General features: G+C 41.2%; 2 protein-coding genes and 4 non-coding genes across 9 annotated transcripts in view; 1 reads left to right on the forward strand and 5 right to left on the reverse strand.

The window, feature by feature from the left end:
• SUMO1 (small ubiquitin like modifier 1) overlaps nucleotides 1-26012 on the forward strand; it is a 1087495-nt gene that overhangs the window by 978595 nt on the left and 82888 nt on the right. The gene's annotated exons all lie outside the window — the stretch shown is intronic.
• Nucleotides 1-26012, reverse strand: part of NOP58 (NOP58 ribonucleoprotein) — a 35807-nt gene that overhangs the window by 1637 nt on the left and 8158 nt on the right. For 2 of the 3 annotated variants that reach the window (XM_050750832.1, XM_050750834.1), the window contains exons 3-13: nucleotides 24442-24494; nucleotides 19654-19775; nucleotides 17489-17625; nucleotides 13988-14052; nucleotides 10986-11120; nucleotides 10156-10301; nucleotides 8366-8492; nucleotides 5710-5873; nucleotides 4008-4142; nucleotides 3625-3686; nucleotides 822-955 (exon numbers count right to left, since the gene is read on the reverse strand). In XM_050750832.1, the coding sequence (XP_050606789.1) occupies nucleotides 822-955; nucleotides 3625-3686; nucleotides 4008-4142; nucleotides 5710-5873; nucleotides 8366-8492; nucleotides 10156-10301; nucleotides 10986-11120; nucleotides 13988-14052; nucleotides 17489-17625; nucleotides 19654-19775; nucleotides 24442-24494 (1280 nt within the window). Of the gene's footprint in view, nucleotides 1-821; nucleotides 956-3624; nucleotides 3687-4007; nucleotides 4143-5709; nucleotides 5874-8365; nucleotides 8493-10155; nucleotides 10302-10985; nucleotides 11121-13987; nucleotides 14053-17488; nucleotides 17626-19653; nucleotides 19776-24115; nucleotides 24234-24441; nucleotides 24495-26012 lie in introns of those variants that run through there. The other variant, XM_050750835.1, reaches the window with a different exon arrangement.
• On the reverse strand, nucleotides 8135-8218 carry LOC126933289 (small nucleolar RNA SNORD11). The gene has a single exon (XR_007718527.1). It is a non-coding gene; the product is annotated as a small nucleolar RNA SNORD11 (small nucleolar RNA).
• Nucleotides 10007-10094, reverse strand: LOC126933290 (small nucleolar RNA SNORD11B). Its single transcript, XR_007718528.1, has one exon. It is a non-coding gene; the product is annotated as a small nucleolar RNA SNORD11B (small nucleolar RNA).
• On the reverse strand, nucleotides 24253-24337 carry LOC126933285 (small nucleolar RNA SNORD70). Its single transcript, XR_007718524.1, has one exon. It is a non-coding gene; the product is annotated as a small nucleolar RNA SNORD70 (small nucleolar RNA).
• On the reverse strand, nucleotides 25274-25361 carry LOC126933284 (small nucleolar RNA SNORD70). The gene has a single exon (XR_007718523.1). It is a non-coding gene; the product is annotated as a small nucleolar RNA SNORD70 (small nucleolar RNA).

Consider the following 26012-nt stretch of genomic DNA (forward strand, 5'->3'; position numbering starts at 1 on the left):
AAAAAAAAAGAGGGGGGAAATTGTGGGATGAAAAATTGACAGATAAATCGGAAAAGCTTATTGGATACACAATTGAGGATACAAAAGACAGAGTTTGGTGCCTCAAATGCTACTAATGGGTTTAGGGATCTCCTTACTTTTCAATAAAAAGAAGCATAAAAGTTAAATAAATTACTTCTCTATCAAGTATACTATCCACATTTGTAGAACATACACTTTTGACCACTAAGCTACTTAGAAACCAAGTTAAAGCAATCATTGTGTTAATGCTTTACTCTTTTGCTAGACTTGCTAGTAGGTGTTCAAGAAACCCAGGTTTAACTAATAATGGGGCCCCTGCTTATCAACTTCACAAGACAGCCTAGTTAACTGGTGAGCACCTACTGGATATTGTAACTATGACGGCAGGCTACCAGTATGTGTTCCTTCTAGTCCACTCCAGATAACAGAAACAATGAAGAAAATCACTGTACCATCAATTCCATATAACTATAAAACAAAAAATTTTCAACAACCAATTTAGAAAACACATTCCTTTTTTCTCTTAATTCTCAAAATAGTTCATGTAGTAGAAACTCAAGTTTTGGTACTCTTAGTAAAATACCTAATTTGACTAAACTTCTCACATTTCCTCTGTGAAGTCTGATAAATTTAACAATATCATAACTATTCCCAGAGAACATCATGGCATTATTAAAACACCATTAGCGTTCAATGAGCAGTTTTATAATAAAGTGCAATGGCATGTACTTGTAAGACTCACAAAATCCATAGTTCTAAAGAAATGAGTATAAGTTGTGTTAAAAAAAATTCAAACTAACCTTTAACTTTAATCTTGGCTTTTTTTGCTTTCTTTTCAGCAATTTCATCCTCTTTATCTACCTGTTCTATTTTGCGTTTTTTAGAACAGGTTGGAAGTGTGGAGTCACCAGAAGGATCGTACGTCTTCACTTCACTGAAAGACCCAAAAAGTTTTAGAAAATCTCTACAAGTATCTGTAATTGAAATAATTCTCAAGAGATAAAGAAAATGCCATTAGATAATACTTACATAAGCACACAATGTTGTTTCATTTTAGTGGCTTTGGGGTAGTTTATGAAGACTAATAGTTTCCAAAAGTTAAAGGTATTAATATTTTTCAAGTAGGTCAATCACATTCAAGAGAAGTGGTGAGCTAAATGAATTCTGATTTAGTAATCAATGTAGTTACTATGGTACAGGAAAACACTCAATCAGCATGGGGGAAATGAAAGAAGAAAATGTCTTCACACCTAACTAGAAAGTGAAAAATGAACCAATCCAACTTTCAGAACACTGCGCAATTAAATGGAAAAAAAAAAAAAGCAAAACAAAAAATCTAAACCAAGCTTAGTATAGAAGTCTTCATCACAAGATCACAAGCAGAACAAGAAAGGATACAAATACATACACATGGAAAAGATTCCTTAGAACCCAACATTTGCTTTTGTTCTAATGTAAGCAGGAAGAAAATACTGAAATGAGTGCCTAAAATGTGAACTGATGCTTTAACTGCATATGTTTAAAGTAAAAAGCATTAATTGCACAGGAACATTAAAAAAATTGGTTCAAAACAAGTTAAAAAATGTTCTGTTTCTTAAGCAGATTTGTAAACTGCATGACTATTTAATTTTTATAGGTTAAAGACATTTACAATTTAAGAAACAAAGACCCATGTTTGTCAACTAGAGATAATAAGTTACAGACTGTAAATATTGCAGAATGTATGGCTATTGTAGAAAGCTTGGAAAATTCACAAAAAAGAAAATGTGAATGCCCACAGAAACACATTTGATTTCCTTCCAGAACACACTAATTATACTTAAATATGTATTTATAATTGCTAATGTTACTATATATTGCTCTCTTCATCCACTTATAGTGTAAGATTTTACTATTAAAATTCTTGGAGGAGGCCAGGCACTGTGGCTCACGCCTGTAATCCTAGCACTTTGGGAGGCCGAGGCAGGTGGATCATGAGGTCAGGAGATCGAGACCATCCCGGCCAACATGGTGTAATTCCGGCTCTACTAAAAATACAAAAATTAGCTGGATGTGGTGCTATATGCCTGTAATCCTAGCTACTTGGGAGGCTGAGGCAGGAGAATCTCTTGAACCGGGGAGTCAGAGGTTGCAGTGAGCCAGGATCACGCCACTGCACTCCAGCCTGGCAACAGAGAGAGACTCCATCTCAAAAAAATAAATAAATAAATAAAATTTAAAAACCAAATAAATAGTAGGCCGGGCGCGGTGGCTCAAGCCTGTAATCCCAGCACTTTGGGAGGCCGAGACGGGCAGATCACAAGGTCGGGAGATCGAGACCATCCTGGCTAACACGGTGAAACCCCGTCTCTACTAAAAAATATAAAAAAAAAACTAGCCGGGCGAGGTGGCGGGCGCCTGTAGTCCCAGCTACTCCGGAGGCTGAGGCAGGAGAATGGCGTGAACCCGGGAGGCGGAGCTTGCAGTGAGCTGAAATCCGGCCACTGCACTCCAGCCTGGGTGACAGAGCGAGACTCCGTCTCAAAAAAAAAAAAAAAAAAAACCAAATAAATAAATTCTTGAAGGTTTATGAGCCCTGAAAGTATAATTTATTGGGTAATGACTGGGAACATTTTGAAGAATCTTGATACATACTGTCAAATGGCTTCCTAGAATAGCTATACCACATTCTGCCTCCACCATGACAACCTCACCAGCATTGAGCATTACCTCAAATAATAAGCCAAATACCCCTCCACATACAAATCTTTTGTTAATCTGATAGTTAAGTTTGAATGCTTTATCGTGCCTCAGCCATTTTTAGACTTGTTTTCTGTCTTTATACTTTTTACAAAATAGTTTTCTGTAGGGACTAACTCTGAATGAACTTTTTTTTGAGACGGAGTTTTGCTCTTGTTGCCCAGGCTGGAGTGGAATGGCGCAATCTCAGCTCACTGCACCACTCCGCCTCCCGGGTTTCAAGCGATTCTCCTGCCTCAGCCTCCGAAGTGGCTGGGATTACAGGCGCCCGCCAGCATGCCCAGATAATTTTTTGTATTTTTAGTGGAGACGGGGTTTCACCACGTTGGCTAGGCTGGTGTTGAACTCCTGACCTCAGGTGATCTGCCCGCCTCGGCCTCGCAAAGTGCTGGGATTACAGGCAGGAGCCACTATGCCCGGCTGAATGAACTTTTTGATAAAGAACATATTATAGAGAAACTTCAGATTTAAAAATTTACTATCAATATCTGGAAATGAATAAATACGTATATGAATGAAAAGTAGAAGTTAATGTGGAAAACTAAATGGCACGGAAAAAAATTAGGGGTGCACAACATGGTTAACTACAGTTAACAATGTGTTATATTCTTAAAAATTGCTAAGTAGATTTTAAGATGTCCTCACTACAAAAAAAAGTATGTAAGACAATGCATGTTAATGAGCTTGACTTAATCATTTCTTAATGTGCACATTTTCCAAAATAACATGTACACAATAAACAATTTTTGTCAATTAAATAAATTTGAAAAACTATGGGCACATCAAAGTGAAATTTACAAAATCGCTGTCAATAATTAACATTTAAAAAAACTATTCACCCCATTGTCACTTAAATGTACTCACCTTTTGTGTTCATATTTTTCTGTTTTTGCTAATGCCTTTCCTGTTCCACTTATTTTTCTTATCTAAGACGAAAAGGAAAAATTACAAATACAATTCTAAGTCACTTTATAATACACTAAACAGTCTAGTGAATCAGTGGGCCAGCAAACAATTTCTGCTATTTTTTGTTATTTTGAATAGCATATCCTAATGGCAAATGCTATTGTATACATCAATTCTTGGTAAATAATAGCAATTGTTAATAGGCACAAAAAGAATACTTTAGACATACTAACAAGGATCATAAAACTGTTTAGCAGATAAAGTAACTTCATAAATTTACTCAATTTATTAACTTTTGACAGTTTAATACTTCTGGAATAAGCATGATGTGGTATTCTTACCCCTCTATCTTCCAAAGTTCTCAACCTGGCCTCTAATTTGGCTCTGTTCTCAACTCCCATTGCAGAACTTGAATCCTCACCAAAAGCATCATAACGGATAGCCAAAACAGTTTTCGCTGCCAGCATTCGAGAAATCTAATAGAAAAACATGAAGAACTATATTCCATGTTCAGATGTAAAATCCTCAATAACTGGCTCATGAGACAGTTCCAGCAAATTATCACATTTATTCCAGGATGTTTTAAAATCAGGAGTTATAAAACTATTATGAATCATACAATTCAAATCATCCATCGTATTTCAATCTTTGCCACAATCTAATGGCCATACATCACCACCAATTCTGTGGCTGAAAAGATTTTATAGCAGTTCCTGTCAAAAATTAGCTCAAACTGGATTTTGTAAAATAACTTTACTTTCTACCCACTGACATTAGTTCTGTGCCTTGAGGTCATTCACAACAAGTGCATCTTTTTCCCCATAACAATCTTAAATATGTGTGGGTTCTGACTGGGCACAGTGGCTCAGCCTGTAACCCCAGCACTTTGGGAGGCCGAGGCGGGTGGATCACGAGGTCAGGAGATCGAGACCATCCTGGCCAACATGGTGAAAACCCGTCTCTACTAAAAACACAAAAAATTGGCTGGAAGTGGTGGCGGGCACCTGTAGTCCCAGCTACTCGGGAGGCTGAGGCAGGAAAATGGTGTGAACTCAGGAGGTGGAGGTTGCAGTGAGCCGAGATCGCACCACTGCACTCCAGCCTGGGCGACAGAAAGAGACTCCGTCTCAAAAAATAAATAAATAAATAAATAATAAAAAGTGTGGGTTCTTTTTCAACCTAATTAACATTTTATTTTATTGCACCCTTTATTTCCCTCCACCACTCTGCTCTAAATTTTATCAAATTTCAGTTTAGTTCTGTTAAACATCACATCTTTCAAAAACATTGGAAGTACTTAACTTGTCTAAGCCTCAGTTTCATCATCTGTAAAACAGATACCTACATCTCATAAGGCTACTAAAGATTTAGGATGGGCACGGGTGCTCACACCTGTAATCTCAGCACTCTGGGAAGCCAAAGTGGGTGGATCACGAGGTCAGGAATTCGAGACCAGCCTGGCCAACATGGTGAAACCCGTCTCCACTAAAAATACAAAAATTAGCCAGGTGTGCACATGCCTATAGTCCCAGCTACTCAGGAGGCTGAGACAGGAGAATTGCTTGAACCCAGGAGGTGGAAGTTGTAGTGAGCCGAGATCAAGCCACTTGCACTCCAGCCTGGCAACAGAGCAGGACGCCGTCTCAAAAAAAAAAAAAAAAAAAAAAAAAAAAAAAAAAAAAAAACGTTTAGTGAATTCTGTCAAAGTGTTTTAGCATAATGCATATACTATTGTTTATGATTCATAAATGTTAGATTTTTTTTTTCCTGCCAGAGATAATATTTTCAGTGTGCCAACCACAGGGAGATCCTAGGGGGAAAAAAAATACTAACACGATGAAGAAACTGGCTTTAAATCAACAAATAACAATTTCTTCTAACTTTATCCTTCAGTGTACACAAAGTGCTTTTTATTTAAATAACTCACCATTCTCTAACGAGAAAGAGACAATAGAAAGATTTAATGTGTACTACAGAAGAAAAAAGGGTTGTAAAAAATGAAGAAGTCCAACCTCAAAAACAAAACAAAACCCTGTAACACACCTTTCCTTTGTGTTTGGGACTTGTCTGGCCTACGAGTGAAGCATGATAAATGAGACCGTACTTAGGGGTATCCCGTCTAGATTTGAGGGCTCTGAAGAGTGCCTTTTCTGCTCCAAGAATCTGAACGGTAGAAGCTGCATGCTTGGCCAAATTCAAAAGAGAACCTATAAAAGAAAAAAGTTACAAAGAATGCACCTTCAAATATATGAATGTTCCATGTACTAAAACAAAAGACCTATACAATATTATAGCCACCACAATAAATAAAAATCACATATAATATAGAATTCTATAATCCAGAATTCCCTAAAAACCTTGATGTTTCATTTGTAATTCCTTCATTAGCACAAGCAGGTTTGCAATGAATGCCTAGGACAAACTGAAGGTTAAGCTTATTAAGTCCAATGTCTCTATTCACCTGAGAGATGGTAGTACCATTCTATATTTCATTAGTGTACTACAGGAGTGACATAAATGTCACACACAGGAACACTAGGTTTTAAGTCTCTTGCCACCCCACTCAGCTCCCCCGCCATCCCTATCTACCCATTAGTCACTTTTGTAGCCCTCTCCGTGGTGCAGTAGTACTGCAGTGCTTATATTCAAGTAAACAATGCACAAAAATAGTTATGCTGGCATATTTTTTTTTTTTGAGATGGAGTTTTGCTGTCGCACAGGCTGGAGTGCAGTGGCACGACCCTGGTTCACTGTATCCTCTGCCTCTCAGGTTTAAGCAATTATCTGCCTCGCCCTCCTGAGTAGCTGGGATTACAGGCACCCACCACCACGCCCAGCTAATTTTTTTCGTATTTTTAGTAGAGACAGGGTTTCACCATCTTGGCCAGGCTGATCTTGAACTCCTGACCTTGTGAGCCACCCTCCTCGGCTTTCCAGAGTGCTGGGATTACAGGTGTGACCCACTGCCCCTGGCTGCTGGAATATTGTTATAACTGTTCTATTATTACTGTTGTTCATATCCCACTGTACCTAATTTATAAATTAAGCTTTATTGTAGGTATGTATGTTTAGGAAAAAACAGTATATACAGTATAGGGTTCAATACTATCCTCTGTTTCAAACATCCTTGGAAGGGAGAGCTTAGAATATATCCCCATAAATAGCTGGGGACTATTGTTATCAACATGCTGCTTAGTTGGATATGCTGAATAGAATATTTATTGTCAGAAAACAGACTCAATATTAATGCTATGAATTTAAGCACTAGACATAGTTTAAAAAGTGTAATAAATACATAGTTCCTTTTTTTTGAGATGGAGTTTCGCTCTTGTCGCCCAGGCTGGAGTGCAATGTCACAATCTCGGTTCACTGCAACCTCTACCTGCTGGGTTCAAGCGATTCTCCTGCCTCAGCCTCCCAAGTAGCTGGGATTACAGGCTCACGCCACCAAGGCCAGCTAATTTTTGTGTTATTAGTAGAGATGGAATTTTACCATGTTGGCCAGGATGGTCTCGAACTCCTGACCTCAGGTGATTCACCCACCTCAGCCTCTCAAAGTGTTGGGATTATAGGTGTAAGCCACCACGCCTGGCCAACAAACACATACTTCTATTAACCCCTGCCATTGCTTACTGCTACAAGTTTAGCTGTACCTATGAAAATGGGTGGAGGCAATGAAATCATCTGATCTTATAGCTGAGGGCACTTGAATGAAATCTTTGATTAATGATGCAGCTAAAGGATATGCCAGGTCACGCGCAGTGGCTCATGCCTGTAATCCCAACACTTTGGGAGGCCGAGGTGGGCAGATCACCTGAGGTCAGGTGTTTGAGAACAGCCTGGCCAACATAGCAAAAACCCTGTCTCAACTAAAAATGTAACAATTAGCCAGGCATGGTGGCAGCGCACGCCTGTAATTCCAGCAACTTAGGAGGCTGAGGCAGGACAATTGCTTGAACCCGGGAGGCGGAGGTTGCAGTGAGCCACTGCACTCCAGCCAGTGTAACAGACTGAAACTCCGTCTCAAACCAACAAACAAAAAAGGAGTTATGCTGTTTTAAACACTCTGATGCAGATGATATGGGATCTTTTTTGATGGATTATAACAATGTCTCCAAGTAACATAAAAATGATGAATCAGCACTTCATTGTATTTGTAGGTATTCAATTACATAGCATTTTAATTATAGCATATCATCCTTATAATACTGCCATACACATATACAAAGTTTTATTATAAATCAGTTGTTGAAAATATTTTTCAAAGTCAAACATATTACATCCGCACACTCAATAGTGAAACTAAGATAATCAATCGAGGGCATAAATCCTCTACAGTGATTTCTTAAAACTGTATTTAAATCTAGGTCTAGTGAGTTTTTATTATGAAAATGTTAACTGTTTTATCCTTCTGCATGCATCTGATTATTCTAATTAACCATAATAAACTTCTAACAATGGACTACAAGTGTCTCAGAAGAGGTAGTGACTAAAGATGCCTTCATTATCCAAAAGGAAATCAGGCAAACAAATAGAAATCATCATTGAACACCTGGCCCTTAGTGATCTCCTACATACCATCTACTTTTGTATTATTAGCTAAAATTTCTTTAATAGCTGTGGTTTAAAGATGTAAACAAAATCCTAACCAGAAAATACTTCAAACACTCATATTTACAAACTACATTAAAACCATCACCTGCATGAGCAATAAGCCGTGCTCCAACTAATTCCCCAACCATGACTGTAACATTGGGTGCAATGGCCATCATTCGATTTTGCAGATATTCATAGAGCTGGGTTCGATATTCAGAGATTTCAATCACCTAGTATAAGGAATAAAGTGAGTCACAAATATCATGAGTAAAAACAGTATAAAATTCCTGTCTAAAACACTGGAGCCCTCAATCATGAAAGAGCAGCTACACAACCCTGGGTACATCAACTATGCCTAACATCAGTTTTCTTTTTGTTTTTTGAGACAGAGTCTTGCTCTGTCACCAGGCTGGAGTGCAGTGGTGCAATCTCGTGACGTCGTGATCCTAATATCAGTTTTCTATAAAATGGCTGTAGTGAGGACTTCCTTATGTAATGTATGTAAACCACCTAGTCCACTGCCTGAAAATGTAACTGTACTTTTAGAAGATTCTAGGCCAGGCACAGTGGCTCATGCCTGTAATCCCAGCACTTTGGGAGGCCGAGGTGAGCGGATCACGAGGTTAGGAGATTGAGACCATCCTGGCTAACACGGTGAAACCCCGTCTCTACTAAAAAATCAAAAAAACAAAAACAAAAACAAAACAAACAAAAAAAATCTAGCCAGACCTGGTGACAGGCGCCTGTAGTCCCAGCTACTCGGGAGGCTGAGGCAAGAGACTGGCATGAAACCGGGAGGCGGAGCTTGCAGTGAGCTGAGATCGTGCCACTGCACTCCAGCCTGGGAGACAGGCTAGACTCTGTCTCAAAAAAAAAAAAAAAAAAAAAATTTAAGCACTAAGCAGCTCCTAGGCCCAATGGCTCTCGCCTGTAGTTCCAGCACTTTGGGAGGTCGAGGCAGGTGGATCACAAGGTCAGGAGTTCAAGACCAGCCTGGCCAACATGTGAAACCCCATCTCTACTAAAAATAAAAAAATTAGCTGGGCATGGTGGCACGTGCCTGTAATCCCAGCTACTCGGGAGACTGAGGCAGGAGAATCGCTTAAACTGGGACCTGGGAGGTAGAGGTAGCAATAAGCCTGAGAATGTGCCACTGCACTCCAGCCTGGGCTATAGAGCGAGACTCTGTCTCCCAAAAAAAAAAAAGTTTCTAAGCAATAAACATTTGTGTCATGCTCTCTTTAATTCCCATATGACTATCTTCAAATCTGAAAGAAAAAAAAAAAATCACAAGATATAGACATAAAACTCAGAATTAAAAAGCTCAATCCATAATTCTCTGCCATCTTTTTTGTTTTTTTTTTGAGATGGAGTTTTGCTCTTTTTGCCCAGGTTGGATGCAATGGCGCCATCTCGGCTCACTGCAACCTCTACCTCCCTAGTTCAAGCGATTCTGTCTCAGCCTCCTGAGTAGCTGGGACTACAGGCGCCCACCACCACGCACAGCTAATTTTTGTATTTTTAGCAGAGATGGGGTTTCATTATATTGGTCAGGCTGGTCTCAAACTCCTGACCTCAGGTGATTCACTTTGGCCTCCCAAAGTGCAGGGATTACAGGCGTGAGCCAACACGCCCAGCGTCTTCTCTGCCGTCTTAATTGATTTTTGGTTAATTCATTATTCAGACGATGATTGTAAATTACTTCCTTTTAATATGTATTTCCCCCTTTTAAGTATACAAATCATGATGGCATCAGATGAGGTAGTGACTGAACACCCTCATATTTATGTTATCAGGTGAACAACAGTAAGTGTAAATCATCATTGCCATCAGAAAAATTAGCATTATAGAGCTGGTAACACCACAACTAGATTCTCCAGAAGTAAAATTTACCTGGGTGCAAAGATGCAGAATATTGCAAATATCTTCTTCTGAAACCTCTGTTCCCATTGATATCTCTGCAGCTGCTTTCACTTCTGCTTCAACTTCTTCCGGCAGCAACTCAGAAAGTTTGGCAGAGGCATAGTTCTTCCTATCGCCTATGGAATGTTTGCAGAGGATGAGGGAGAATCACTCTTCAACAAATTATATAAAATCCAGCAAACAGTCAAAAGAAAAAGTAGAAAGCCAATGAAAAGGATGCCTAAACAAAACAAAAAAATGAAGAAGTTTGACCTAGTATAATAGTTTTCCTCATTTAAGGGTTTAAGTTTAGACATGAAATGTCTCCCCAACACCTTCCTCCAAAAAATAATCAGAGTAAAAACAAGACAAAATATGCCACAAAACTTATTACAGAAAATAAGTAGCAAAAATTTAAAAAGACAGGACTAATAATAATGTCACAGACAATTTTATACTAAAGCTGGGGCCAGTAATTTGTAAGTCAAGTAAACCATGAATCAATCAAGTTCCTTTGCACATTAACAAAAATCAACAATCAAGTTCCTCTGTATATTAACAGTTGAGACAGCAATCCTGTCTGTAACACTAAATACAGCTATTTAGTATTAAGTACTAATGTCATGTCATAGGCCATCAAAATCTAAGTTAAAATTCATTTTGTTTCTTAAATTTAAGACACTAAATTGCTACATTTCCCAAATACATAGAAATTGCAAAAACCCTGGGAATCTTGCTTAACAAAATGCTATACGTTACGTTTTAGGATGCAATCAAATTCATTTACTTTCAATGCCTTAAAGGATGAACAAATTACTCACCAACTTTCTGTAAACACTTGCAGTATGTCAAATTATCTGAAATAATTTTTCCTAATTCAGGGAAATGCCAGCCGTACCATTCTCTACATCGCATAATGTAGTTGTTTAGTTCTTTATCCAAGTCATCTAACAAAGCTGTAGTAGATTAAAAACAAACAAAAACAAAAACAAAAGAAAACCAGGAACTTAAAGGGATTTATTGTGGTAAAATATACACAATATAAAATTTAACACTTCAGGCCGGGTGCAGTGGCTCATGTCTGTAATCCCAGCACTTTGGAAGGCCGAGACAGGCAGATCATGAGGTCAGAAGTTCGAGACCTGCCTGGCCAACATGGTGAAACTCCGTCTCTACTAACAATACAAAAATTAGCCAGGCATGGTGGCTCATGTCTGTAACCCCAGGTACTCCAGAGGGCTGAGGCAGAAGAATCACTTGAACCCAGAAGGTGGAGGCTGCAGTGAGCCGAGATCATGCCACTGCATTCCAGCCTGGGTGACAGAGCAAGACTGTGTCATAAAAAATAAAAAAACAATAATAACACTTCAACCATTTTCAAGTGTACCATTCAGTAGCATTAAGTACATTTATGATGTTATGCAACCATTACCACTATCTATTTCCAGAGCAATTTTATCATCAGAAACTGAAAAATTCTGTACCCATTAAATAGTAACTCATTCCCACCTTCTCCCCAACCTCTAGTTATCTCTATACTTCGGTCTCTGAGTTCACCTATTTTAGGTACTTCATATAAGCAGAATCATGCAGTACTTTGTGACTATTTCACTTAGCGTAAGAAATGAAATGTGTGTCAGAATTTCATTTCTTTTTAAGGCTGGCTGACATTCCACTGTGTGTAGAGGCTGGGTGTACGTTATCCAAATTGCTTGGGACCAGAGGTATTTCAGAGTATTTGCAAACACATGTGAGGTTATTTTGAGGATGGGACTCTTTTAAGATGGAGTCTCGCTCTGTCGCCCAGGCTGGAGTGCAGTGGTGCAGTCTCGGCTCACTGCAAGCTCTGCCTCCCGGGTTCATGCCATTTTCCTGCCTCAGCCTCCCAAGTAGCTAGGACTACAGGCGCCCGCCATCACGCCTGGCTAATTTCTTGTATTTTTAGCAGAGACGGGGTATCACCGTGTTAGCCAGGATGGTCTCAATCTCCTGACCTTGTGATCCGCCCGCCTCGGCCTCCCAAAGTGCTGGGATTACAGGCATGAGCCACTGCGCCTGGCCGTTTTACGTAATATTTTAAAGAATTTTGTGCATAAAACAAAGTTTTGACTGTGGCCTATCACATGTGGTCAGGTGTAGAGTTTTCCACTTGTGGATTCGTGTGGTAGCACAAAAAGGTTTAGATTTTAGAGCATTTTGAATTTCAGATTAGAGACATTCAAGCTGCATCCACAAGGCAGTTTATCCATTCATCTGTTAAAAGGTATCTGGGTTGTTTCCACTGTTTGGTTTTGTAAATAACTGTTATGAACATTGGTGTGCAAGGAACTCTGAGTTCTTGTTTTTAATTCTTTTGGGTATAAATCTAGGAAAGGACTTGCTGCTTGAACACATTTCTTTTTTTCTCTTTTTGGAGATACAGTCTAACTCCATCACCCAGGATGGAGTGCAGTGGCGCAATCTCAGCTCACTGCAACCTCTGCTTTCTGGGTTCAAGTGATTCTCCTTCCTCAGCCTCTTAAGTGGCTGGGACTATAGGCGCACACCACCTCAACTGGCTACTATTTTGCATTTTTAGTGAAGACAGGGTTTCGCCATGTTAGCCAGGCTGCTCTTGAACTCCTGAGTGCAGGCAGTTCACCTGCCTTGGCCTCCCAAAGTGCTAGGATTACAGGTGTGAGCCACTGCGCCCAGCCGAATACTTTTTTGTTTTTCTGAGACGGAGTGCTGCTCATGGTGTCCAGGCTAGAGTGAAATTGTGTGATCTCAGCCGACTGCAACTGCCAACTCTCGGGTTCAAGTGATTCTCCTCCCTCAGCCTCCTGAGTAGCTGGAATTACAGGTGCCTACCATCATGCTCAGCTAATTTTTGTATTTTTTTACTAAAGATTGGGTTTCACCATGTTGGCCAGGTCTCAAACTCCCGACCTCAGGTGATCCACCAGCCTTGGCCTCCCAAAGTGTTGCGATTATAGGCGTGAGCCAAGGCCAAATGCATTTCTAAAATAGAAATATGATTAAGATTTTGAGTTTTGTGGGTTTTTTTTTTTTGTGAGATGGAGATTTGCTCTTGTTGCCCAGGCTGGAGTGCAATGGCGTTGTCTCGACTCACTACAACCTCTGCCTCCAGGGTTCAAGTGATTCTCCTGCCTCAGTCTCCCAAATAGCTGGGACTACAGGCATGCACCACCAAGTCTGGTTAATTTTGTACTTTTAGTAAAGACGGGACTTCTCCATGTTGGTCAGGCTGGTCTCGAACTCCCGACCTCAGGTGATCCTCCCGCCTCAGCCTCCCAAAGTGCTGGGATTACAGGCATGAGCCACTGTGCCTGGCAGTTTTTCAGCTTTTCAGCTTTCTAAAAATAATTTAATGACACAGCAGAACATACAACTACAAAGATTCCACTTATGTTTTTAACATTTTCATGGAAAAACAGAAATGAATTAATTAATGTAATGTTAACTCTGTGATTCATATAATCTCCAAATAGTCAACCTCTGCCTCCTGGGTTGAAGCGATTATCCTGCCTCAGCCTCCTGAGTAGCTGGGATTACAGGTGCACACCACCATGCACATTTAATTTTTTTGTATTTTTAGTAGAGACAGGGTTTTGCCATGTCGGGCAGACTGGTCTTGAACTCCTGACTTCAGGTGATTTGCCCACGTCGGCCTTCCAAAGTGCTGGGATTAAAGGCGTGAGCCACCACACCTGGCCTCCTTTCTCTTTCTCAACAGATAGAATCATAAAAGATACAGTTTCAACAGTATGAAAATGCATGAAGGACAGAGCAACAAATCAGACTTTGCATGTACTATACTTACAAATTGCCTGAACAATCATTGTGTCTACTTTATCAGCGCTAAATTTCAATCTATATCGAGACAGGCTGGGAAAAAAGGGGAAAATAAATTAGTAAGATAGCATCTAGGGAAAGCATTTAAATTAACACCTTAAAGTTTTTTTTTTTTTTTTTTAACTCAAATCAGCCTGTAGTCAGAGCTATAATTGGTTTTTCTAAGAAGAAAAATCAGCTAAGTAGAAATGCACCATGCAAGATCAGAAAATACACACTAAAAAAACCACAAAAAACTATGTATACTGCTACCACCTGTATTTCTGTAACATGAATGAGTTTATGTATGAGTGACAAATAGAATAAGCTGTGTAATACAAAAGTCATATTGGACTGGACATGGTGGCTCACGCCTGTAATCCCAGCACTTTGGGAGGCCAAGGTGGGCAGACCACCTGTTAGCAGTTCGAGACCAACCTGGCCAACATGGCGAAACCATGTCTCTACTAAAAATACAAAAATTAGCCAGGTATGATGGGGCATGCCTGAATCTCAGCTACTGTGGAGGCTGAGGCAGGAGAATCGCTTGAACCGGGGAGGCAGAGGTGGCAGTGAGCTGAGATCGCGTGCTACTGTACTCCAGCCTGGGCAACATAGCCAAGACTCCGTCTCAAAAACAAGCCATATTGGTTCATGCAATCTTTTATAGCACATATTAAGCTTTATACTACCAGTTAAGAACTTTGCTGGGCACGGTGGCTCACACCTATAATCCCAGCACTTTGGAAGGCAGAGGCGGGTGGATCACGAGCTCAGGAGATTGAGACCATCCTGGCTAACACGGTGAAACCCCGTCTCTACTAAAAATACAAAAAAATTAGCCGGGCATGGTGGCGAGCGCCTGTAGTCCCAGCTACTTGGGAGACTAAGGCAGGAGAATGGCGTGAACCCGGGAGGAGGAGTTTGCAGTGAGCCGAGATTGCACCACTGCACTCCAGCCTGGGCAACAGAGGGAGACTCCGTCTCAAAAAAAAAAAAAAAAAGAATTTTGCAGCACTCTTAACATCTGAAAACAGAAAGCTGTGGAGTAACAATATTGTTTGTATATAAATGTTTTTCATCTCAGCACAATTAACATTTTGGGCCTAATTCCTTGTTGTAGGGGCTGCTGTGTGCATTATAGGACCTTTAGCAGTATCCCTAACTTTTATCCACTAGATGTTCGTGGCAGACCCCACCCCACCTCCAATTTTGACAACCAAAAATGTCTATGGACATTGGCAAACGCCCACTGAGGGGACATCTGATTGCCCTCGATAGAGAACCACTGCTATACACAATGCAGATTTACCCAAGTTTGGATTTGTGACTCAGTTTCACCATTTGTTCTCTCTTAGAAATGCTTATTACAAAGCTCTCCGACCTTTGTGCATTTTCGCTCTTAACTCTAACTTAGCAGCTTCAACCCTTTCAATCTATGCCCACCTTTTAATTTTTAAATAGACCTTTTTTAATTGTAGTTTTTTTTTTTTTTTTTTTTTTTAAAGACGGAGTCTTGCTCTGTCACCCAGGCTGGAGTGCAGTGGCGCGATCTCAGCTCACCGCAAGCTCCACCTCCTGGGTTCATGCCATTCTCCTGCCTTGGCCTCCTGAGTAGCTGGGACTATAGGCACCCGCCACCGCGCCCAGTTAATTATTCATATTTTTAGTAGAGACGGGGTTTCACCATGGTCTCGATCTCCTAACCTCGTGATCCGCCCACCTCGGCCTCCCAAAGTGCTGGGATTACAGGCGTGAGCCACTGCACCCGGCCTGCAGTATTTCTTTAATATGAACTTAAGATGTCTTTTGAACTGTGGTAATAATTTTATTAGGATTACTATTTGATAGTACTGATTACAAAATTGCATAGGTTTTGAGCAACTACCTACCATTACTTTCTTCACAACCCTGTTAACTGTAGTGCAATTCCAGAGTATTATGCTTTTCATGAACAGATATATCACAACATAGCAATAATGCCTATTCTAAGGGACTTCTAATTAAATATGATAGGGTTAAGATGCAATTAAAAATAGGGACATGGCTGGGCATGGTGGCTCACACCTGTAGCAGCGGCACTTTGGGAGGCTGAGGCAGGTGGATCACTTGAGCCTAGCAGTTCCAGCCTGGGCAGCACGGCAAAACCCCGTCTCTACAAAAAGTTAAAAACCAGCGACGGATGGTGGCATGCACCTGTAGTCCCAGCTACTTGGGAGGCTGAGGTGGCACTGTTTGATCCCAGGATATCAAGGCTGCAGCTGCCTTGGCAAGTTCGCACCGCTGCACCCTAGCCTGAACAACACAGTGAGACCCTGTCTCCAAAAAAAAAAAAAAAAAGAGCCCAGTCGTGGTGGCTGAAGCCTATAATCCCAGTGCTTTGGAAGGTTGAGGCAGGTGGATCATTTGAGGTCAGGAGTTCAAGATCAGCCAGGCCAACAAGGTGAAAGCCCGTCTCTACTAAAAATACAAAAATTAGCTGGGCGGTAGTGTTGCACGCTTGTAATCCTAGCTACTCGGAAGCTGAGGCAAGAAAATCACTTGAGCAGGCCGGGCACGGTGGCTCAAGCCTGTAATCCCAGCACTTTGGGAGGCCGAGACAGGCGGATCACGAGGTCAGGAGATCAAGACCATCCTGGCTAACACGGTGAAACCCCGTCTCTACTAAAAATACAAAAAATTAGCCGGGCGTGGTGGCGGGCGCCTGTAGTCCCAGCTACTCGGAGGCTGAGGCGGGAGAATGGCGTGAACCCAGGAGGCGGAGCTTGCAGTGAGCCGAGATCGCGCCACTGCACTCCAGCCTGGGAGACACAGTGAGACTCCGTCTCAAAAAAAAAAAAAAAAAAAAAAAAAAAAGAAAATCACTTGAGCCTGGGAGGCAGGGGCTGCAGTAAGCTGAGATCACTCCAATCTGGGTGACAGAATAAGACTCTGTCTCAAACAAAACAAAACAAAAAGAGACACATGAGGTCTTGCTATGTTGTCCCAGGCTAGTCTCAAACTCCTGGTCTCCCAGAGTTGGGATTACAGGGGTGAGCCACTGCACCTAGTCCTCTTTGCCTCATTAAATATCAGAGTAAAACAATCAAAACACAATACACACCTACCCCATAAGACCAGCAGATGACAGAATTTGGGGAAATATTAAGTAGATGGAGGAGTGGCATGACTTAGCAGAGATAAAAGAAGGAAAGCCCAAGAAATAGGGGATCCAAGATCAGAGGAGTAGAGAATTCCTTTGATGAGGTTTTGAGGTTTTAAGAATCGAGACAATGGAGCCAGACTGCCTGGGTTCAAACCCTGGCTTTACCACTTACTAGCTGTACTGACCTTGGGCATCAGTTTCATCTATAAATGAGGATATTACTATAATCGTCTTCATAAGGTTCTGATGAGGTTCAAATGAACATTTGTAATATTCTTAGAACAATGCTATGTTAAGTGCTTATCAAATAATAGTAAGTTGACTTTATTTTCCAGTAATTCTCACCTGTGAGCCAATCCAAGACACATAGCTGCCATTTCACGTGGTTCTACCCCAGGGATTAATCCATCCATTTGTGAACGAATTCCTCTCATAAGTTCATTAACAACAGGACTATGGATACAACTGAGATTCAGCTTTTCCTATGAGAACAAGAACATCTATATTAAAGAAAGAAAAAGAAGACTTACCTGTAGTTATTATTATTATTTTTTGAGACAGTGTATCGCTCTGTCACCCAGGCTGGAGTGCAGTGGCACAATCTTGGCTCACCACAACCTCCACCTTCTGGGTTCAAGTGATTCTGCTATGTCAGCTTCCCGAGTAGCTGGGATTATTACAAGAATGAACCACCCCATGCCCAGCTAATTTTGTATTTTTAGTAGAGACGGGGTTTCACCATGTTGGCCAGGCTGGTCCTGACCTCAAGTGATCCGCCTGCTTCAGCTTCCCAAAGTGCTGGGATTACAGTAATGAGCCACCGTGCCCAGCCTGAAATTATTTCTTAAATATTAAAGTGGCACTGACTTAAATATATGCATTTCTCAGCTGGACAAGAAGTATAATTTCTAGTGTTTGTAGATTACTTGAGTGTATCATTGGTGGAAGTAAAAACTGATACAAGCTTCCAGAAGGCAGCTTGGTTATGTAAGATAAAAGCTATAAAAAGATTAATATAATTTGACCAAGTAGTTGGTTTAAGGGGATCTTTTACTACCTGTTACTTAACTTTCTTTTTAAATTACAGGTTATGCTGGGCGCAGTGGCTCACGCCTGTAATCCCAGCACTTTGGGAGGCCGAGGTAGGCGGATCACAAGGTCAACAGATCAAGACCATCTTGGCCAACATGGTGAAACCCTGTCTCTACTAAAAATACAAAAATTAGCCGGGCATGGTGGCAGGTGCCTATAGTCCCAGCTACTTGGGAGGCTGAGGCAGGAGAATCTCTTGAACCCAGGAGGCGGAGGTTGCAGTGAGCCAAGATTGTGCCACTGCACTTCAGCCTGGCAACAGAGTGAGACTCTGCCTTAAAAAAAAAAAATTACAGGTTGGACATGGTGGCTCATACCTGTAATCCTAGCAATTTGGGAGGCCAGGGCATAGTGGCGGGTATCTGTAATCCCAGCTACTGGGAAGGCTAAGGCAGGGGAATCCCCTGAACCCAGGAGGCAGAGGTTGCAGTGAGCTGAGATTGTGCCACTGCATTCCAGCTAGGGCGACAGAGCGAGACTCTGTCTCAAATAAATAAAATAATAAAATAAAACAATTAGCTGGCATGGTGGCACGTGCCTGTAGTCCCTGCTACTGAAGAGGGAGGATTGCTTGAGAACGGGAGGTCAAGTCTGCGGTGAGCTGTGAGACTGTGCCACTGCCTGAGCTCCAGCCCTGACTTTCGAACTGTTCTTTTTCTTTTTCTTTTTTTTTTTTTTGAGATGGAGTCTTGCTGTTGCCCAGGCTGGAGTGCAGCAGCGTGATCTCGGCTGACTGCAAGCTCTGCCTCCTGGGTTCATGCCATTCTCCTGCCTCAGCCTCCCAAGTAGCTGGGACTACAGGCGCCTGCCACCATGCCCAGCTACTTTTTTGTATTTTTAGTAGAGATGGGGTTTCACCGTGTTAGCCAGGATGGTCTCGATCTCCTGATTTCGTGATCCTCCTACCTCGGCCTCCCAAAGTGCTGGGATTACAGGTGTGAGCCAATGCAACCGGCCCAAATTGTTCTGCTTTCTGCATTTGGGAGGCTATTTTCCTAGTCTTTCTATCCACTCTCACATTTTATTTCATCTTCAGCAATACACCCCTACTAAATTTTTCTAATAAACACATTTCTAAAAAATATAAGGACCCCATTTTTGTTGAAAAAAGAAAAATGTGGCTAGACAAAAATATAGCATAATATACATAGAATGTTAACATTATATATGGGTAGCAGATTTGTTAAAGACAATTTTTATCATTTTTTGTTTTTCTATATCTTCTACAACAAATAGGTATTGCTTATTTGCTTGGTTCAGCAGATGTTAGGGGAAATCCATTATCATGCAGCTTAGAGAAAAGAGAGAAAAAAGTATTAAGAACTTATGATAAGCAACTTATTACAAAGGCTAGGCTTTGTAGTTGGTATGCTGTGAGATCTGACTAGCAGGCATGACCAAAAAAATCATGACTTTACCTTTATGACCCCTCCTAGTTTAGCATCAGCTACTGCCAGCGGTTCATGGGCTTCTTTTACTATTTTCTTCAGAACTTTCTTCAGCTGCTTATTGATTTTGCCCTCCATCAGAGCTGTGAATGCTTTTCAGGAAAAAGAAAAACAAAAGCATTAACTCTCAAATTTTTAACTTTGAGACCTTGTCCTATTTGACATTTAAAAAAATAAAATAGACCTTTCAAAGGGCTTGAATTTAATGTTACTTCTGAAATGAAACGATATATGTTTTATAAGTTACAAATTTCACAATTTCATTTGATCTTCCCACCCTCATTTTTGCTACAGAGTCAGGGGTAAAATCAGGTACAGAGTTTCTTCCCTCTCACAAGAATCTTCTCATGAACTCAAGAGAGAATCATGAAATCTTAGAAACAATCTTTTTGGGAAGACAAAATAGATTCACTTTCCTTTGTCATTTCAAATAGACCGTCCTGAAATACCCTAAAATCACATCAAAACTAGTAAAAATGAGTGTAATCATTTTCAAAATTCTGCCACAACATAAGCGTGTTTGAGTGAAAGCCTTACCTTTGCTGTATCTCTGCTTGTACACCTCCAGCAATGTAAAACTTTGTAGCAAAGGCTACCTATTCTATTTTGAGACCACTGGTATTTCTGGGAAGTTCTAAATCGGCTACTTTATAATACTCATCCTTCCTTAGACCTTTATCCCCATTTTCTGGACCCACATGAACTAATACCTCTTCGGATATTTATTTGACATTTGACTGACGTAAAAGTATGCTTGGGTTACCCAGGCATGGTAGCATGTACCACCAGCCTGGCCAACATGACGAAACCCTCTCTTTACTAAAAATACAAAAATTAGCTGGCCCTGGTGGCTCATGCCTGTAATCCTAGTTATTCGGGAGGCTGAGGTAGAAGAATCACTTGAACCCAGGAGGTGGAGGTTGCAGTGATATCGTGACATTGCACTCCAGCCTGGGAGACAAGAGCAAAACTCCATCTCAAAAAAAGAAAAAAAAAAAGAAAAATGCTTGGAAGGAAGGAAGGAAGTCAACAATTTCCAAGGTAAGGCAGTTTGCACTTAATGAGTAAGGTCTTGCTCTTCCCTCCAGATTGTATATCCATTTGAATTATGATCAAATGGATAATCCCAGCACTTTGGGAGGCTAAGGTGAGCAGATCACGACGTCAGGAGATGAGACCATCCTAGGCAACATGGTGAAACCCCGTTTCTACTACTAAAAATACAAAAATTAGGTGGGCATGGTGGCATTCACCTGTAATCCCAGCTACACGGGAGGCAGAGATTGCAGTGAGCTGGGATTGCGCCACTGCACTCCAGCCGAGGATCAGTCTCAAAAAAAAAAAAAAAAAAGACTTGCAAGTTGAAAACACAATCAAGAATAAAAATAAACCATTTCATGTAAATAGCATATATGAATGTCTGAAACCAATACAACTTCAATGTCATACCCCAACAGACCCAATTTCTTTCTTTCTTTTTTTTTTTTAGATGGAGTCTCGCTCTGCCGCCCAGGCTGGAGTACAGTGGTGCAATCTCAGCTCACTGCAAACTCCACCTCCCGGGTTCATGCCATTCTGCCTCAGCCTCCCGAGTAGCTGGGACTACAGGTACCCACCACCACGCCCGGCTACGTTTTTGTATTTTTTTTTTTTAGTAGAGACGGGGTTTCACTGTTAGCCAGGACGGTCTCGATCTCCTGACCTCGTGATCCACCCGCCTCGGCCTCCCAAAGTGCTGGGATTACAGGAGTGAGCCACCGCGCCCAGCCCAGACCCTATTTCTTTATTTAAAAAAAAAAAAAAAAACTGATGGCCAGGAACACTTGTTCGTGCTTGTAATCCCAGCACTTTGGGAGGCCAAGGCAGGTGGATCACCTGAGGTCAGGAGTTCGAGACCAGCCTGGCCAACAGGCAAAACCCCGTCTCTACTAAAAAATATAAAAATTAGCTGGATATGGTGGTACCACCTGTAATCCCTGCTACTTAGGAGGCTGAACCCAGCCTCCTGGGAGAATTGCTTGATCTTAGGAGGTGGAGACTGCAGTAAGCCAAGATCGTGCTACTGCACTCCAGCCTGGGTGACATAAAGAACAAGACTCTGTCTCCAAAAAGAAAAATTTGAGAGGGGGTCTCACTATACTGCCAAGGCTGATCTCAAATTCCTGCCCATCTTAGCCCCTCAAAATGTTGGGATTACAGGCGTTAGCCACTGCGCCTGGTCTCATCAAACTCTAAGGCTATGAGGTTTAAAATGTACATTGTGACATTAACAGTCATTTAGTTGTAGTTCTGTCATGTCAAAACTGCCTCGTAACAGGCAGTGAGAAGTGAATTCTCAAAAAAGGATTCTGCTCTCTTAATTAGCTGATGTTCATTTAACTTTCTGGTGAAAACAGATAGGAAAAGGCACTGTAAATGTTTCTATGACAGCACTCCTGACAAAATTCACTATTTTCATTCATTTTCCCCAAAGTATTTATTTATAAACCTTATATAGGAATTTGACAGTACAGAACAGTCTCTGCCCTCATGGAGCTTAGACTGGGAGGGGAGGGGGGAGTCTGACTTTAAATTCTCAACTACTATGGCATTTTGTCCATTTACTGTACATTACTTAATTTTACGTTATTTTTCAGACAGAGTCTCGCTCTGTTGCCCAGGCTGGAGGGCAGTGGTGCAATCTTGGCTCACTGCTACCTCCGCCTCCTGGGTTCAAGTGATTCTCCTGCCTCAGCATCCCGAGTAGCTGAGACTATAGGTGTCTGCCACCACACCTAGCTAATTTTTGTAATTTTAGTAGAGACGAGGTTTCACCATGTTGGCCAGGCTGATCTCGAACTCCTGACCTCAGGTGATCCACCTGTCTCAGCCTCCCAAAGTGCTGGGATTACAGGCGTGAGCCACTGTGCCTAGCCTTATTGTACATTACTTTAAATAATACAAAGAAGCTAGGTAAAGGAATCTAGAAGGCTGGGCGCGGTGGCTCAAGCCTGTAATCCCAGCACTTTGGGAGGCCGAGGCGGGTGGATCACAAGGTCAGGAGATCGAGACCATCCTGGCTAACATGGTGAAACCCCGTCTCTACTAAAAATACAAAAAACTAGCCGGGTGTGGTGGCGGGCGCCTGTAGTCCCAGCTACTCGGAGGCTGAGGCAGGAGAATGGCGTGAACCTGGGAGGCAGAGCTTGCAGTGAGCCGAGATCGCGCCACTGCACTCCAGCCTGGGTGACACAGCCAGACTCCGTCTCAAAAAAAAAAAAAAAAAAAGGAATCTAGAAATACTGCTCAAATTTCAAGTTTTATCATCTGTAACATAGAGATGATGGTTATCTTCCTCACAGGATTCAAGAATTAAATAACAATTATGAAATCATAAATATAAATTTGACAATCAGTATGTGCTCAATATATTACGTATTAATAGTAAAAACCTGCTTGTTTGGGCAAAAGCTTGGCTTGTCCATTTAATACAATTTAATAAGGACTGGCCAGAAATATCCCAAGCAGATTAAAGATCATATGCAAAAAAGAATTCAGAAGACACTCCTTGACATCAGGACTGCAGCACACTACATCTCCACTAGGAACTGTTCATATCCCAGTATGTGTCAACAACACCCCCTAGAGTTGGAATACAGGTAACACAATCTTGCTTGGAATTTTACCAAATTTTTACCCATACTTACAAGCTGTGATGAACAGGCTATCTTTTAAAAAATTCTCCCAGTTAATATTGCCACAGTTGTTCTTTATGGCTGTATATAACACTAATTACTGGAGGGTTGGTGAAGCTGGAGAACTATGTTTATAAAACAAAGAAACTGGCCCTATGGGTCTTCCTTCAGTTTACCCCTCTGCCAAGGTTAGGGTGGTCTGTTATGTTCCAGAATGTTTAGTTGGATTCCCAATTTTCGAACAAAAACTGTACCTTTCTCCTGTGGTTATTTAACACAATTTTTTGCATCTGTCATATTCTTGCCCAGCTTTAAGCCATATTCTTCCTCACAGTCCTTCATTTTCAAACTACACTGCCAAAGAGTTGGCTGATTTGTGATAGAGAATTTAGGCAGTTGAAAATTCAATGATTTGGGCTTTATATCTGCTCTTCCTCTTTTCCCCAACACTTAAAAAAACAAAACTGTAAGACCTACCGCAGTCAATTATAGTAAATAAACCCTACCACTCTGTTGTCCCATGATGAAATCTAGTTGAAGAGTATGAGTCATCCATTCTTCTAAATCTTTTAAAAATAACACCTCTGTCAGTTTCTGGATAAATCTGAATATTGATATGCTTTTTTTGAACTAAAAATCTATAAGCCAAGAAGAGCTTTTTAAATTATTTTTTCAACTGTGAATCCTGGCTGCTCTCAAGATTACAACTCTACCCTTGGATTAAAATGAGGAGAGAGCTGTGTACTTGACCACATTACCTTGGTCCCTTGTAGAACACCTTTTACTGAATTGTGCTTCAGCATTATGTTGCTGGTTTCCACAGGGAGATCAACTTAACCACTTCTCACCTCTCCTCACACATGGGGAAAATCAGCCCTACGGTGAAAAAAGCTAACTCAATGTTGTCTCAGTGGTAGTGACGAATGAGTCAGATCACTTAAATTCAGTTCCAGTAAGAATGCATCATTGACAACATTGAATAAGGTTAACACAGGCAACTGAAGCAAACAACCTTTTAACAAGAAAAGCAAGCGGCTAAGACTTAATTTTTTCAAAAAAGCAACCTTCTAGTTTTTTACTTTACCTGCTAATGCTTCTGCTGTATCCTGAAATTTCTCAAAATGTTTTAGCTTTACTCTAGAATTAAAAAAAAGAGAGAGAAGCATGTTATTGGGGGTGGGGGACAGTGCATTGATTCAAAAGCCACATAACTTGGAAAGAAGTGCTTGACTGTTTCCAAAGCACACACCAATAAAACATGCCTATCATTGTGTGTCAAGGTGTGAAGTTAAATATTCTTCATAAAATTACTAGTTTTGCTAAATGTTAGACTAGTAATGCTTGGATTATTAAAAGAAAGTTGTAGGCTTTGAAGGAAACTTTGGCCAACTGTAAAGATGTTGAAGCTTTAATACAAACTCCTGTTGCATAAAGCCGTACAGAGATGACTTTATTATACAGCATAGAACTGACTCAAGAAAAAGTATGTGGGTCCCTTTTAAGAATCTCATGATATTCATTTGTCTATCCTGTACGAATGCCATTAAAAAAATAACTTATTGTCAGATCTCATTCTTGTTACATCCTACCCTTTATGTTTTTGAGACAGGGTCTCCCTTCACTGTCACCCAGGCTGGAATACAATGGTGCAATCACAGCTCACCGCAGCCGTGACTTCCCGGGCTCAAAGGATCTTCCAGCCTCAGTCTCCCAAGTAGCTAGGACTATAGTGTGCACCACCACGCCCGGTTAATTTTTGTTTTTGGTAGAGTTCCCTATGTTGCCCAGGCTGGTCTTGAACTCCTGGGCTCAACTGATTCACCTGCCTTGGCCTCCCAAAATGCTGGGATTACAGGAGTGAGCCATCACGCCCGGCCTCAGGGCAGTATTTTATGCAGAAAGAAACATATAGTTGATTCATTGTTGTCTCAGTGGTAGTGACGAATATTGAGTCAGATCACTTAGATTCAGTTCCAACAAGAATACATCATTGACAACAACGAATCAGATTAACCCAACAAAGCATATAACCCTTTAAGAAGGAAAACTAGTCTTCTATTTGCCTAAAACACAGTATCATCTTTTTTTTTTTTTTTTTTTTGAGACAGGGTCTCACTCTGCCGCCCAGACTGGAGTGCAGTGGCGCAATTTTGGCTCACTGCAACTTCCACCTCCCAGGCTCAAGGGATTTTCCTGCCTCAGCTTCCTCCGAGTAGCTGGGATTACAGGCATGCGCCACCACGCCTGGCTAATTTTGTATTTTTAGGAGAGATGGGATTTCACCATGTTGGCCAGGCTGGTCTCGAGCTCCTGACCTCAAATGATCCACCCACCTTGGCCTCCCAAAGTACTAGGATTACAGATGTGAGCTACCGCGCCCAGCAACAGTGTCATCTTAAGCAAGGTTTTCTTACCTCGTAAAGGAACATGCTAGTGTGGTCCCTTAAATACACATAAAAATACGAAGATTTAGGCCGGATGCGGTGGCTCATGCCTATAATCCCAGCACTTTGGGAGACCAAGGCTGGCGGATCACCTGAGGTCAGGAGTTTGAGACCTGCCTGACCAACATGGCAAAACTCTGTCTCTACTAAAAACACAAAAATTAGCTGGGCGTGGTGGTGAGCACCTGTAATCCCAACTACCTGGGGGGCT

Source organism: Macaca thibetana, chromosome 12 (genome assembly GCF_024542745.1).
Source record: "Macaca thibetana thibetana isolate TM-01 chromosome 12, ASM2454274v1, whole genome shotgun sequence".
Lineage (NCBI taxonomy): Eukaryota > Metazoa > Chordata > Mammalia > Primates > Cercopithecidae > Macaca > Macaca thibetana.